The sequence below is a fragment of the Opisthocomus hoazin genome, chromosome 7, assembly GCF_030867145.1.
Source record: "Opisthocomus hoazin isolate bOpiHoa1 chromosome 7, bOpiHoa1.hap1, whole genome shotgun sequence".
Classification (NCBI taxonomy): domain Eukaryota; kingdom Metazoa; phylum Chordata; class Aves; order Opisthocomiformes; family Opisthocomidae; genus Opisthocomus; species Opisthocomus hoazin.
Window position 1 is genome coordinate 253,710 of NC_134420.1, and position 15,690 is coordinate 269,399.

The 15,690-nt window shown below is 51.1% G+C and overlaps 1 protein-coding gene across 1 annotated transcript; it reads right to left on the bottom strand.

Moving 5' to 3' along the window:
• Window positions 1–671: 671 nt before the first annotated feature.
• On the bottom strand, window positions 672–14,559 carry LOC104336366 (SITS-binding protein-like). The gene is made up of 11 exons (XM_075426538.1): window positions 14,300–14,559; window positions 13,239–13,742; window positions 10,487–10,658; window positions 9,411–9,618; window positions 9,141–9,291; window positions 8,698–8,895; window positions 7,988–8,256; window positions 6,397–6,533; window positions 4,696–4,817; window positions 3,731–3,910; window positions 672–845 (listed from the first exon to the last, which is right to left on the bottom strand). The coding sequence occupies exons 2-11, from the start codon at window positions 13,695–13,697 to the stop codon at window positions 672–674; spliced, it is 2,070 nt and encodes a 689-aa protein (XP_075282653.1). The 5' UTR covers window positions 13,698–13,742; window positions 14,300–14,559.
• Between the last annotated feature and the right edge of the window lie 1,131 nt (window positions 14,560–15,690).

A 15,690-nucleotide genomic window follows, 5' to 3' on the forward strand; every position in this document is an offset into this window, starting at 1 on the left:
TTCCGAGGTGGGCAGTCATCCTGTCTGTCCACATCGTGCTCTGTTTGCTTGATCAAGTTCTTTTTCTTCCACAGAAATCCAATTCCCGTAGACCTGGAATTCACCCAGTTTTCTAATTATCCTCAAAGTCAGTCTCTTGTCACCAAACACTCTCCTGGGGGAGCACACACACAGCATCAGATGGGAGAAGCAGGCAGCACTTGGCATGTGATGTCCATGCACATGACCAGAGCTACCATATATTTAGGTGTTTGTTTTTTTTTTTTTCTTTTCTTTAAATGCAAAAAATCCCATCCTAGTAGAAGCTGATGTTTATCTCCTATTCTGGAAAATCCACTCTCTGGACAAGGCAGCATCTTTGAGAAAGGTGTCAGGGACCTGGAAATGCTGGATGTGCCCAGCTAAACACAGGCATGCAAACATTTCACTGGGAAAGCCTTGGAAAGGTGTAGGCTGACATTCTGCATGGATGTATATTTGTACCAAAGCTGTATTTCCTCTGTTTTAGAGTAACAGCAAATGATGAAAGATTCAAACAGTTTCTGCTGAAATAAAAAAAAAGTTCTTGGAAAAGTGTAAATAGGCTAAAACATTCCCAAGGAAGAGCAAGCACCTTTGGCCAGCGCTGCTCTGAAGGAGGCCAACTGCCCAAAACATGCAGCAGTCTGAATTCAGGAGGTTTTTACAAAAACCAGCACCTCTGCAAGGCTGGCAGAGTAGTTTCTGAGCATGGTGCCTCCATCGAACACGCGGGCAGTGTTGGTGTCCATCCACAGGTGTCCTTTTCCAGGCAGGTAGACATCTCTCCACATTTGCCCTTTTTCTGTTATTGGAGCAACCAGGACCTGCAATGGGGAAAAAAGAAAGAAGAAGAAATCTAGCACATGGAGGATTAGCCAGGATGTACCACTGGCTGCCCCAAGCAGACTGCGAGGCTGAAGGGAGAAGCAAGCAAGCACAGAGATGGGAAGTTCGGCTCGCGAGAGCATCCGCCCAAGCAAGCAGCAGAGGCCACAGTTGGTAAATGCAAGATTTGCTGAACTGCAGTGAAAGATGAAGCAGTGGCCTTTGTTTGATTTGGATCGTTCCTGCTTGCAGTAGCCCACAGTGCTGCAGGTGGGTTCAGGCTCACAGGGAGGAAGTGTTATGGGATTGCAGTGGGAACTGGTGGCACAGAGTCAGGGTGAGAGATATCCCCATGCCACGTAGGGGTTTTGTGGTGGAATTGGGAAATTCTCTTTCCTCCCATGAGCCCCTGCTTGGGAGGATATGGCTCAGGCAGACTCTTTCATATGACTTATTCAACAGAGTAAAATATAATCTGGTATGAAACCGAGCAGAAGCTTGTATTTCAATTAGAAATGAACACGTGATAAGGGTGGAAGAAGAACTTTAGCTCCAGGCTGATAAAAAGTAGGGCTTCAAAAGCCTGCTGCCCAGGGCTGCTCTCCAGGTGGCTTAACGCTCCCTTCCCACCTTTCCTCTCCTGCATTTAGGACAAAGATTTGAGTTCCAGCCTCTCAGACTAATTAAGTTTGCAGGTTACATAAACTCTAGGAAAAGCTCACGTTCAAAATAGACAACATGATATATAAAAATCTCGAGCAACATATTCGCATTTATAATTCTATGGGACTCTTCCCTGCACCCCTCAGTGATGCTTCTCACTCTGCATGGCAGCATCGTCCCAGGGAGGCATCGTGGTGTTTGGCACAATTTGGGGGATGCTTTTGGACTCTCGTGACCTTTATAAATGTATTTGGCAACAAGACCTGGCTTCCCTGCCTCTTGCAGCATCAGCTTTTGCCAGGCAGATGGCACTGAGAAGCAGCAATTCTGCCTCCCCACCAGAAAACAGCACACAGACATATTTTTTTGCCAAACCAGTGCAACTTGTCTCTTTGCTATTGTATTTCAACATGCTTTGCTGGAAGGATTCAATAGCGGTCATCTCCAGTTCCTCTTTCCCAGTAGTGGAAATTTGCTCATGAGCAATACTGGAATGTGGCTGTACAGTGTTAAATCCAGTTTCAAGACCTCTAGTCAAAACCACCCTGACCACTGCAATCCCGAAACCGCTGCAGAAACCCAAAGACGTTGCTGTCCTGTCTGCTTGTAGGGAGCAGGTATTTGTTTCCCTTTGTAGTAAGCAAAAATCTGACATAAAAACTGCTTATTGACCACTCCTGCTAATTTGACAAATGCATTGTCCAGTCTGATGCAGGTTGAATGTGTGCTGCCAAGAGATCTGGATGAACGAGATCAGGAAGTAATGAATGTACAAATCACAGCCTGAAAATCAGATTTCAAAGCAGGGCTATCCTCCCAGCCCAGAGTTACCCCCAGAAAAGCCTGGAGTGCAACTCAGAAGGGGAGGGCTTCAACAAGAGCACGGAGCTGTGTTCGTCGGCACCCTGCAGCAGCTGCTTGCACTGAGGGGTGAGGCTCAAAGGGTTTATCCCTGCATCCCAACATTTAGTCCTGCCTCAGACCATACCGGGACAGAACCACCCTCTGTGTTTTCCAGTAGCTTATTATTAATGATCCTCCAAATTGCATCAAAGCCAGTTTGGAGTGCATGTCCATTCTTCCAACTTCTAAAAAACCAGCTTGGAAGTCAAAACATCCCCTGTCTGGGCTCTCCTGCCACAAGCCCAGGCTCTTTGGGAAACAAACAAAAAAAAACCCCAAAACACAAAACCAAAAAAACCAAGACAAGCATTTAGCCAGCCTCTTGTCATGCTTTATCAGAAATGCTTGACCCTGACAAGTTTACAGAGCAGACATCACATTTTATCGTATTGTAGGAGCTTTCAGCCAAGCAGAAGCTCTGCACCTCCTGGGGGAGGGGGTAAAGCTGTTCTGCCTTTTTTTTTTTTCCCCTCTCCCTGAGTTTGTGGTATTTTACTGGGAAACTCACCTCACTAACACAGACCACATTTCTGCCCTGGCTGATTCAATCACATCAGGGATTTTTCAGTTTGAGAGGTTTTGGGGGAAGGAACTATGTTTTTGCTTGCTCAGTCATAACCCTCACCATCATTGCTGCCCAGACGTGTGCTCTGCAGCGTGCTGGGACGGCAGAAATGCCACGGCTCCCCCAGCCTCTGCACTTGCACAGTGCTGGTCTAAAAGTCATTTGTGCCAAGAATTTGTACTTTAAAAACTTCCCACCTGATTATCTGAGCTCTCTGCTAAAATGTCTTCCTGCTGCTTCTCAGAAAGTGATCTCCTGCAGTAAAAGTTTCCTTTTTTAAAAACAAACTACAAGTCGAATCCGCAGATTTTGCAGTAAGAGACTTAAGCTTGGAAATCAGGTATTGCAATATCTGCTGCAGGTCGCAAGCAGAGTCTGAAAAGATAACTCTGCAGCACAAACTGCTTTTCGATCAAACCAAGAAACAAATTCCTATGGAGCTTTGCTTTAGGGTTTGGGGGTTTTTTGTAGGAAGGCGATGTCCTCAAGATTTGCAGCATCCCCATGTAAAGATGGACTAACACGCTGCTGCAAAATGAATGCAATAATATGAACCGAGGATTGTGCTTTTAAAGAAAAGAAACCTGTAGTATCTGCCAAAATTTTGAGCTGCAGGGATCGTGCACCCAGGAAAAGGAAGAGGGATAAAGATAAAGTGAAGCCACCACACAAGATAAGAAATCTGTTTACAAAAATGGCACATCATTTATCCCCAGTTGCCCTTTGGGGGCTTTCAGTCCCTGCATTTCCTACCTCGTCTCCAATAAGAAATTCATCCTCTACGGTAAAAGCGGTTGGATCTGTGGGGCTGAGCCACCATGCTGGCCGGAAGATGGGGTATCCCAAACCTAGCCATTCCTCGCTGTATTTTATGAGGAGTGGCACGACGAAGTCCCGGTGCCTCTGTATGCATTGCCGGGTAAGATTCAGCACCTGCAGGGTGAGGGAACAAAAAGAAACCTATGATAAGTCCTTCATCCAATAAACAGCAAAGCAAGCAGAAAAAAAGAGAAAATGTATACACATTTTTTTTTTCCTCCCCTGGGAAGAAAGATTACTGGATTGCAATGTCCTGGACAAGTTATGGCAGCTAACAAGGTGCAGACAGGGTTGATACAGCTGATTTACTCCCATTTAGATATGAAAGCTAGGGGGGCTGGCAGGTAAGATCTGCCAGGGTGTTGGTAATCAAAAGCAATGAACCCTTCTGCTGCTGGCAAAGAGATTTAATGACATTTCCCCCTGTGCCCCTGATTTTAGGAATTGCTCGCTCCTTTTATTGCCCTAAAGGCGACATCCCTGGGAAAATGCCAGTAGGAACTGTTTAAAAAGATCGTGAGTGTGAATCTGCAGGCTTCACTCCACTATAGATATTAATTATATGATCAAACTTAATTAATGAACTCCAGCAGCAAAAGGGAGGGAGGGAGACATGTGGCGATTGCTTTCATTTCTACAGGCATTGTGGATGCTGTCCCTGTGGTTGCACACGGCCGCAAAGTATAAAGCTGCAAAAACTCACCTTAATTTTGCAGCAAAAATACTGCCAAGAGCATACAACGCGCTGGCTGCTGGGGCAGAGAGCAGGCTTTTGTGGGTAGCAAGGACAGGGCAGTGATTTTTAGCCTTGGCTTTCCCTGGGAGGGACCCGAATGGCTTTTGGGGTGTTTGTCAGGTGGGGGCCACGGCCTCCCCCTCTGCAGGGTGGGTCTACGTACCCAGGCGTCGCAGCAGAGCCAGGGCGGCGTGCTGAAGGCCATCACGGGCAGGAACGTCACGATCTGCAGCCACCGCACGTAGAGCTCCGGGTCCCCCGTGGCATCGCCGGCCAGGCTCCCTCCTGCCGGGGACAAGGGGCTGAGTGAGCTGCTCGGGGTGTCTTGGAGCGGGACGAGTCCCAGACAACGTGCTCTCCCTGCGGGCAGGGCTCGCTACCCGGCTGCAAAGGGGGCCGAATTCTCCCCAGCCATGTTTTAGTTCCTTGATCACCATCAGCACATGTCAGTCCGACATCCATCTCTGGCCACTTTAGGGCCAGAGATGCTGGGGATGCCGTCTCAGGAGTTTCTAAATTTTAGCAGAACATCATAAATAGGAATTTCTCTCCTGCAAAGAAAAGCGTTGAGAAAATGCTGGACTTCCCTGACGCTTCGACATGCAAAGACGAAGCGTGGTGGGAATGCGCGCCTGTCATTTGGATCCCTTCAAATTCATAGTGGAAAGAGGTGGAGAAGCAGAATATCACTACCTAATTAATCAGAAATGCGCAGTGGAAGGGAATGCCAGTCCTCTGAAACACCAGAAAGGGGGTTGCTTGGGGAGGACAGGAGAGGGTGGAATGGGACAGAGAAAGGGTAATGAAGCCCTTGCTACTGGAGCTTTCCAGGAGACATAGCTCCAAAAAACTGGCACAGCATCCCCTAGAAATGGCACAAGCCCCCAATGCCGAGGGCTAGCCCAGACCACTCACAAAGCCCCGCTTCCTCCAGAGGCTTTTCCCATGCTGAGCAGCCCTGGTGCCCCATTGTGGCTCCTGGGCTGTGGTGACACAGCCCGATGGGCCACTTGCCCTGGCAGCGAACGCCACCTGCCACAGCCCCTCCATGCAGGGGAACCCACTTGCTTGTCCTGCCCAGCTGAAATAAGCCAGTGGGTTCAACACCTGGCACACTTTGATTGCCTAAGACCCATTTTCTAAGGAAAACCAGCTAAAAATAGAGGCCAAATTGAAAAATCGCTCAACAGCTCCTTTTCTCAGTACTGTCTCTGCAGCTCTGCTCTCTGGGGCTGACACTTCACGTGCAGCCTCTGCATGTTTGGGGTGTTTTAAACGCAAATAACCCGGTCACCTCCAAGAAGAGGGGAAAACCGAGCTGCTTGGCCCCAATTAAAGGATTGTTTCTCGACTTGTATAATGTTCTTATTTAAGGATTTCTCAAGCCATCGTGCTTTGGAGCAAAAATGCAAACTCAGAGCAGGGCTGCTGGTGGTTTAGGAGCATCGATCTCCCGGCCAGGAGCCTGGGCGTGCAGTCTCCCAGCTGTGGGCTCTCTCCCTGCAATTGCCAGGTGGGCTTTATCTCGAGCACATCTGCGAGAGGCAGTGGGCTGCCCTGCGCCTGCAGGTAAGGAGCTCTGCGAAGGGCATCCCCAGAGACCTGGCTGCTTCTGGGGCTGCCTGTTAAAATTTATAATGTGTTTTTTTGTTTTTACTTCCTGTAGTTCCCTAGTAATGTTCAACCTAACCAAGTCAGCACAGCGGCAAATTGGGTGCTGGGAACAAAGAGCTCCAAGCATCCGTACAGCACACCTAAGCCAAATGGTGCAAGCATACCTCCTGTGCTCCTCTCGCCTGAAAAACCACTGTAAAAAATCTCTGCAGAAAGCCAGAAATAAGGGAAAAAGCAGGAAAGAAATTACCTACTACGTCGGGGATGAAGAAGTTGTAGCCCAAGAGGCTGTAGTGCAGCACGGAGGGAATAACACCCTTCAGCCCAGCGTGGCTCCAGTCCGAGCGCTGTGGACTCATCTGGACGAAGAGCGGGAGATGGCTGGACCTGGGGAAAACAAGCACAAACCCGACATTTTCAGGAGCCAGAACTCCCCGATGGCTGGCTGTCTTGGCAGCTGGTGTGGTCAGACAGGGGTTTCTTCCACCACTCGGCATCTCCCACAGCAGCCTCAGCCCTGGGTCCCTGCATTCCCCAAGCCCAAAGCACCAAGGACCTTGTGATGCAGCTGGCCTGGGGCACACGTCCTGCAGGGAGGGTTTCTCCTCCTGACTTTCCTTTGTGCTCATCTGTTTCACATTGAGCGGCTGTCATTCCTGACAACAGTTCTGTCTTTCTGCCAGAGGAAAACATTATTTTCCCCATGTTTTCTTTTAAATTTTTTTTCCAGTAGCATTTCTATGCCTGGGGTTTACTTGGTGGGGAGATCATGTCATCGAGGAACCCAGTGCAGGAGACAGCATTTCTGATGGCCAAAAAGGGTCAGATCTGGACCTTTGTAATGAGCCTTGGCTTCAAAAACAGTCTGGAGTTCATCTAACCAAGGGGTTTGTTTTTTTTTTTTTTTTTTAATCTGAGTCCACTTGCTCCTAGACCTTGGTTTCCTGCTTGACCTCAACCTGTTTGCTGACTCCCCAAAGGTCTCCTAGAGACACTTTTTCATCTTATGAGGTGGTAAGGCTGATGCAATGGTTTATGAAACATTTCTGGTGTGGAAACTGCCTACCAGGAAAGGTATGGTCCTGAGCAGGCTACAGCAGGGTTAGAAGAGGGGCTATTTCCAACACTCTGGTTTTGCAGATGACTAAGAGCCATCCACATCAGCTGCCAGCTTGTCACCACCTTGGCGTGTGACACTTTTCTTTGAAAACAAACTTTTCGAAGTTGCCTTCTCAGACAATTTACCATCAATGCCTCATCTGAAACCTCAAATAAGTAATTTTGCAAGCAGCCTGCATATCCGTTCCCCTTTGCCAAACATAAAAGTAGTGGTGAGAAAAGGAAAGTAACAGCTTTTGGTGCCTTTAACCAAATGGTTAAACTACTAATTAATAAGTTAAGCCTGCTGTGGGCTATGCAAGCATTAAAAGTCAAAAAATGGCAGTTGTTTGACACCACAAGCAATTACCAACTGAAGAATTTGGCCAAGGCTCCAGGGTTCACCCTCTCCCTCCTGCAGGAGAGGCAGTGACCTGAAGCTGGAAAGGCCATAAATGACAAAATGCATTTTTGATGCATTTGTCCTTAATGCGCTTCAGCATTTTTATGCTCAGAGATGTTAAAAAAAAAAAAATAATAATTGAAATGCTCCAAAAGAGAGAGGAAGAGGAGATATGAGAGCAACCCCTCCACATTGCCCTGGACCACCTCCACGCTGCTTCCCTGGGTGCCAAGCGGTGCCTCAGCCTCCCCTAGACACGTCTACAGCATCGCCTCGACCCTCTCCCGAGCAGCTCGCGCAGCCACCGGCTCCGGCAAAGCACCTTCTCCTTGGCACCCACCTGGCACCGGCGCTGATGACAGTGGTGTTCCCCAGTGTTGCCAGCGCTGCCGCCAGCACCCCAGCGTACCGGTCGCCAGCCAGCTCGGCGGGCGGTGGGACTGCTTGCTCCAGGAAGGTGTTGCCCTCGGCTCCCTCAACGGCCACGTACGTGGCCCCCAGCGCATGCCGCTGGCGCTGGGCACATGCCAGGTACCAACTCAGCGCTGCGTCACTGGTGACGTTCAGGCGGGCGCACAGCCGGCCCTGCCACGTGGTCAGCAGCGGGACCTGCGGCACAGGATGGAAATTTCTGTCAGACCCATGAAACGTCCTGCCAGCCCCGGGGTGCAAAGCTGGAGGGTGCCCGCTCAGCCCTCACCCTGCCCTGCTGCCATTTTCACCATCGCCATGCAACACAAATGTGTAAACCCCCTCTCAACCTCCCAAAAAAACCCTGAGTTGGTGGCAAATCTGCATATCAATAAAACAACTGCTAAAAAGGGAATTGGGGGGGATTTTCTGAACGCTGGCAACTTCTAAAAATGTCTTTTGGAAGTGGAAATTTGAAAGCTGCTTCCTCATGAAACAGGAGAAAAGCTGCTCCCTGGCATCACTTTGCACCCGCAGGGTTTGCCCCCAGCACAGGAGGATGCGCTCCTCCCCCTCTGCGGGTACGTATTCAGCTTTAATTTGGATTTCAGGTTCAGGGGCCGGAGGAGGGTCTCGTACCGAGCAGCCCCCGACTCGGGGCTGCAGGCTCAGCCAGTAGCTCGCCGCCTCGCCGTCCCGCAGTGAGCGCAGGAAGAGCGGCGAGGCGATGCTGGCGTACGGGGACAGCGTGATGGAGAGCTTCAGTGGCTGTATCAGCGCAGGGTCCCAGGCGTGGGGCGAGTCGTGCCTCTTCCTCTGCTCCCAGGGCACATCGGCCTGTGGGGAGTGAAAGGCAGAAAAAGGTGTTTTGTAGGAGTACCGGCGGCTTGGCATCACCGCTGGCGCGGGGCGGATCTCCAAACAGAGCAGCCCTTCCCAGGGATGTGGGGCTCACAGCCCCCACCCCACAAAACAGGTGGCATTTGTGTTCTACGTGCGGGGATTTCACGGTGCTGAGAGCAGGGCCGATGGCAGCTCTCCCTTTGCCTTCGGCGCCCGCAGGCCGGCAGGACGGGACATACCGCAGCAGCGAGGATGCCAGTGCAGCGCTCTCCCAGTGCCAGGACCCCCTCCTGAAGATGATGCCGCTTCAACCTCTTGGCCAGAGACCTCAACCCTCGCTTTATTTTGGCAGCTGAACCCACTGGGCCATAATATCGCCAGATCGGAGACCTGTGTGGTGGAAAGAGCCAGCGGGGTTTGCACCTCGTGCCTGCACAAGATGCTCGGGGCAGCGACCAAGAGAAGGGCTCGGAAAGCAGCCCCACAGCCGGGAGGGAAGGACGCCTTACCCCAGGAGGGCCGTGTCTGGCAGTGCCCGCGCCTGCCCGGCGAGCTGGCTGCCAACATGCCGGTGGGCGGCCGCCACGTCTGGGCTGATGCAGAGGACGTAGCGCAGGGTCTCCGCGGCTCTCCCCGCCGGCGTTCCCAGGCAGAACTGCCTGTTGCTCTCCAGCGAGAGGAAGAGGGGCACATCATGTGCCACCATCACCGTCACGCCTTTGGGGAAAGGAGAGGAGAACGCCGTCTCAGCAAGTGCCCGGCTCCTCGCTGTGCTCGCACCAGTGGCTGCAGGGACAGGGATACGTGGGGCAGAGCCTAACTGGTACCAGGACCTCCAGGACTGATCCCAGCCACAGACCTACCGTGCAAGCAAATCCCCACTCTCTGCTTCTGCTATTCCCTTTTAACCTCTAAAATGCCTTCAGAGGGTTGGATTTGCTCCATTTCTTGCCTTTTCACTCTGCATTCAGCTGAGGCAGCAGCTTCAGCTTCATCAATGTGGGGCAGTTGCAGATCAATTGATTAATTTGTGGGAACATCTGAAGTTTGGCATTCTACAGAATAATCAAGATATCCACCCAAAAATAACAACAGCAATTAAACTCCTGCCCACATCCAGCATTCTATAGCAGTGTCAGGGACCCGTGAGCTCAGGGTGAAGCTACTTGAGCAGAGCTGGAGGATGCGGCAATGGACCCAGAGAGCTACTCAAAAAAACCACAGAAAAACAAAAAAACAAAACAGAGAAAAAACCACCACCCCCCAAAAAAAAACCCCCAAACATGACAAGACAAACCAGGAGGCATGGGATTTCTCTGCAGTAACCTGGGCCAACCCCAGGCACTGACTGGTAAGCGCACCTTTGGTGTGCTAAGGTTTAACCTCTTGGCCTTTTCCCCAGGGGTGAGGCAGTGTGGGATCCGTGCCTTGTGTCCTTCTGCCAGGTGTCACTACATTTGTGAGACATTTTAATCTCAGAGACACCTACCCTGCTCTTAATCTGGTTGCTTTATAGATGAGGAGAGGGATGGAGAAACACAGGGGTCAAAGCAATAGGATGGCGGACAGGGAAGGATGCGATTACCTGTTGAGCTTAAAAAGTATCTCTCCAAAACAGGTCCATAGCCAGCGGGGTTTTTGCTGAAGTCACCGCTAACGAAGGGCTGTGCCTGGCTCTCGGCTCTGTTGAGTGGCCAGCGCTGGGCGCGGATGCTCGCCCCTCCGTACCAGGAGACATTGGCCATGGAGAAGCAGTCCTGCAGACAAGAGAGCATCTTCAAATGTTAAGATATGCCTCAGGGTGAGGATGAACACATGACTAGTTGCAGCTGGAGGCACAAAACCCCTATGTTATTCCAGGGTTGTCAGAGCCGTCATGGGACAGGTCTTTTCCCAGGAAGAAAAATCCCAACCTCATGAGATTCAGGTGTTTTATGCAAAAAGCAGTGGGTGCTCACCCTTTGCTTTATGCATCTGACCTGGTAGGAGATACTTGGGTTGAAGTTTTTCCTCCACAAGAGCAAGAGTTGGGCTTCCAGGTACCAAAAAATGCTGAAATTCTGCCTAACTACTTGATTTCTCAGCCTGCAGTTTGTTAAAGTTATCAAAAGGTGTAAGAGTAGGAAGAGGGAAAAAAATATTGTAGCAAGAGTCAAAAGTGCAAGTTACATGCTTTGTTTACCCTGAAGAACACAAAAAGCCTTAACTTGCTAATTAAAGCCAAAGACAATAATTTTTCTTCCTTTTCCCCTTACGCGTCTGCATTCAACGTGCAGCCAGGTGGAGGAATATAAAGACCTCATGACAGGAATAAAAACCCTACACCTGAAAAATTATGGTTTCCTTTAAAACAAAAAACCCTCAAGAAATCTTTCCCAAAGCCTGCTGGTTGTAGATAGATAAACTTCAAGCAAACGAAGTTGCTGTGAAGCAGCTGGCTGACCCAGAGGTAGCAGCCCCACAGACACCCCGCACCTCGGAGAGCCCATCCCAGTACATTTTTGCACCAAATCTTGATTAGCAAAAATTAACAGGCTTTTGAGTTGCTGGTGAAAATGTGCTGAAAATTGTTTAAGTGGAGCAGCTTTGCAGTGCAGGTGCCTGTTGCTGCCAGACCAGAGCGATGGCAGAGGTGCAAAATTCAAGGCAGCAGCTTTAAAATGCTGCAACTGTGCTTTCACAAACCCAGCTTGGAAAAAAAAAATCCTTTTTTTTTTTTCTCTTAAAAATAAACAAATCAATCTCTCCTAGCTAGTTTTTGCATAATTTCTGGTGTGAATTTACAACCTGAATTTGCAGCTATCCTTGCCTGCATGCACACAGGGAGATCTTAACCCCATCACGACCATTCCTCTCAATAGGTCTGCAGTGTCCCCAGTAACCTGGGGGTTTTCTGCTCTCCCCCAAGGCAAAGGTCCCCTGTTCCTGGAGAGCTGATAATGAAAAGTACTTCCTTTGGTGACTAAATCTGTTTGGGTATTTGGGGCACATCTCCTTGGGCTTACGGGGCAGCAAGGCAATGAGCCGTCTCCAACAGCCGCTGGTCCCAGGGGCCATCCCCATCCTTGAGCCACCTCCTTTCAGAAACCATCAATTTTTGCTTCAAAGCTTCTAAAACTTTCTCCTTTCTGCCAAAGCAGAGGATCAGCAGGACTTAGCATCCCGCGTGACTTCACACGCAGGGATGGGCTTTCCTGAAAGCCCAGGGATTTGGGGCTGCAGAGGGAGGCTGGGACAGGCAGAGAGGGACCTGGTGACCCCCCAGCCCAAACCAACCCTCCCCGCTTTTATCCACCCCAGTCCCAAGGCTCAGACAGCGCTCCTCAGCTGGCTGCTGCCGCAGGGGCAGAGAGAGGTTAAGTCTCACTCAGGGGTGGGGAGAGGAGATGTAAATTATTAAAGTGGAAACCCTGGAGGCTCAGAAGAGCTGTACCAGGTGTCAGCTGAACTAGTTACACCAGCTGGGAGAGACAGGGGTGAAAAGCTCATTCTTAACTCTTAGATTTCACTGGATCATAGTTTTTAGTAGTTTGGGGTTTTTTGTTTTTTTTTTTTTAAAAAAAGTGAGAAAATGCTTATTCTATCTTGCTCATTTTCTCAGCTGCCCCATATTGAAGTCAGTGAAGGAAAACCAGCCCCAGGCACAGCAGTTGTGTTCAGGCAACACCTTCCACCAGCCCCAAACCATGTCAACAGGCCATTTAAGGCTAAAGGGGAAAAATTCCCTGTCCCCGCAGGATCCCATCCCACTTCCTCACCTGTCCCGAGGGCTCTGCACAGCAAGACACCATGGTCTGATGGAGATTTTCAGGTTTTACCTTCCCCTCCCTAAGGCTCATTTGCAGAGTCTGCTTTTATTTAGCCAAGGCAGAAAATGGGGAAGGATAAAAAAAAAGCCCCCATAAATTTTTGCAGCAGTGGGAGTGTGGACACGGATTAATCCCATTCCGAGAGAGCTGTCATTGTGTCTGTGGTTGGCAGAGAGCTTTCTGAGCTCCGCGTGGTTCTCGCCAACATTGTGTTCTCACGCGGTTATTTACTCGGTTTCTATATAAACACTGCTCTCCCACCCTGGGGTTACCAACGCAGCCCTGGGAGGAGGTGGCTGCGGGCCCCCAGTGTTTTGGGGGCTCAGCATCAGGACATGAGACTTCTGAAGGGGTTTTTCCCACTAGAGACCCTACAGCTACTGGGGGCTTAGGAAAATGGAGTGCCCCCAGCTGTGGTGACCCCATAACCATGCTGGGAAATTGTGTGTTCGGCCCAGATCCTCCCCGCTTTGCCTCTTTTTACCCCAAATGCCATGGCTGGGAGAAGGACACAGGGCTCCCCGCTACCTTCAGCATCACGTCGGGGCGCAGCGGGGTCCATCGGACGCTGTAGCACTCAGTGTCGGGGGCCAGCGGGGGCTCGAGGGAGAGCCGGAGCTCAGCGTCCTCCTCCCAGGTGTAGCAGAACTGCCCACCGTCGTGCCAGCAGCGGTCCCGCGGTGGGGGCGGCTCAGCGGCCGGCACGCCGCCCACCGCGATCACCGCCACCGTCCTCCCCGCCGGCAGCGCCCGCAGCAGCAAGGCACCCCGCCGCCGCTCCCACAGCACCCCGCCGCCGTGGCCCCGCAGCACCCACTCCTCCAGGGGCTGCTCCAGCGCCTGCCACGAGATGATGCCGATGGTCATGGCAAAGAAGATGGCCACGCCGAGGCAGCCGACAGCACCTTTCCAGGGCTCCGTCATCTCCCTGAAGCCCGAGGTCCAAGCTGCGTTGGGGATTTGGCTGGTGGGGCGGGCAAGCGGCATGGTGCGATCGCAGTGGGATGCTCCAGCTCCTCTTCCACTCCCCTCCTGCAGCAGCACAAGAAAGAAAACCCTCTTCTGGGATTGCTCCAAAATAATATTAAAAAAACAAAACAGAAGATTTAAAAAAAAATTAAGCCACAACTCTTTTCTCTTTGTAGTAATCCGCAGGTAAGAGAGATCTCTTTTACAGCCTCCCACTGCTCGCTGCTGCACGGCAAATCCCACTGCCGGGCTCGGCGCTGGCTGCGACGACAGCTCGACCGCAACACCCCGTGCCGGGTGTCAGCTCAACCCCTTGGCATGGCCGGCAGCATCCGCCCGGCGACGCCGTCGGGGCCGCGGAGAGGTACAGTGTGGGTGAAAGCCACGGGGCAGCAGCCGATGGGGAGCCAGGCAGCACCGAAGCCTCCGCAGAGCTTTGGGTTTCTGCTTCGTGAAGCAGTGCAGCTTTGCTTCTCGGCTTGCAAAGCAGCAGGGAATAGCCAGGGGGGTGCAGAAAAAATATTGCAGTTAGAGAAAGAGTGCAACACCGGTTTTCCATCCCGCTCCCCTCTTGCCTGTAAAAGTATCTGATTAATGCAGAGGGCAGGGAGAAAAATTACCTGTGGGCAGGGTCCGGCAGTGCTGGCTGATCCCCCACGTGATGGAAGAGGCACCGGGGCTCCGCGCAAGGGGCAACCGGCAGTGGGTGGCACCGGCTTCTCCCCGCGTCCCGTTCAGGGCCCAGTACTGATGTTTTTTCCACTGTTGGGTTGGGCAGCAGGTTTTTCTCCCCTTTCCCCAGGGAAGTTTTTCCTCCCGGCCACGTCAGAGACCTGTATAGCCGAGGCAACTTGATCCAAACTCACCCAGGAGCGATATCCAAGACGAGACACTGCATGTTTCCTCCCACCCTGCTTCCGCACAGGCTGCGTGGATCCTCAGGTAGCAACATTGCAAACAGAGGCAGGGAATTTTAAAAATAATTTTTAAAATGATTTATTTATACAGGAATAATTTTAAAGGGATTTTTTGCAAAGTTATTGAGGTGTCTCTGGTTGAGCCCTTACTACACACCTGGGAATTCACACATGAGAAACCCATGGCAACGCCAAGCCTCTCTGTTCTGCGGCTTTGGCTTCTTTTGTTATTATTATTATTAGTACTATTACTATATTTTGGAGGATTTTCTACCTGTTTCTACCTCACACTAGCTGAGCTGCTGTGGCTCCCCCTTGGGCCATCCCCAGGGCTGCAGCGGTGGGTGCTGCAGGGAAGGCTGCTGCTTGCACCCAAGAGCAGAGCACCCTTGCAGAGGCAAGCGGACGGCTAGGACCGTTGCAATGCCCACTAGTGCAGAAAACTCTGGAAATCTGGGATTGTCCCTTTTTCCATGCCACACACACTCATCCCACCAGTCCTCCCCCTGCCCACAGGGGATCAGGCAGGTCCTGGATTTTATCAGCAATATTACAACCTGTGGGCAACCAAGCTATACAAAAAAATTCAGATTTCAAAGAGGTTGCCCATTCTGCATCCAGACAAAACCCCAACAATCCCAAGCCCTGAACCCAAAGAAGAAAGCATTACTCACCCCAGGAGATGCTGCTCTTCAGGAGGGTCTCAGGACTGCTGAACCCACCGCAAAAATCCTTGACCACAGCGCAAAAAACATCCCTGGAGGGGCCTTTCGCACAGGCACCTCCAGGATTAATTTTTCATTTCAGCTGGGGCACTACCCAGTGCAAGATGGAGGGGAAAATGGGTCGACTGCATTGGCACAAGCATCTCCCAGCTACTGGCGGGGGGTCCAGAGTGGGGAGAAAAAACTCGGATCCAGGATAAGGAGACAGGATGAGGCAAACTTCACTGAAAGCTTGGACATGAGACAGGAGCAACGATGTCCATTCAAAAAGGGACTGGGGATCACCTGGGAAAATGCTCTCTCCAGGCTAGAGGAGATTATAGCAAAGCTACAGGTGATGGAGGCAGGGTTGGGTGTGAAGTGCTAAAG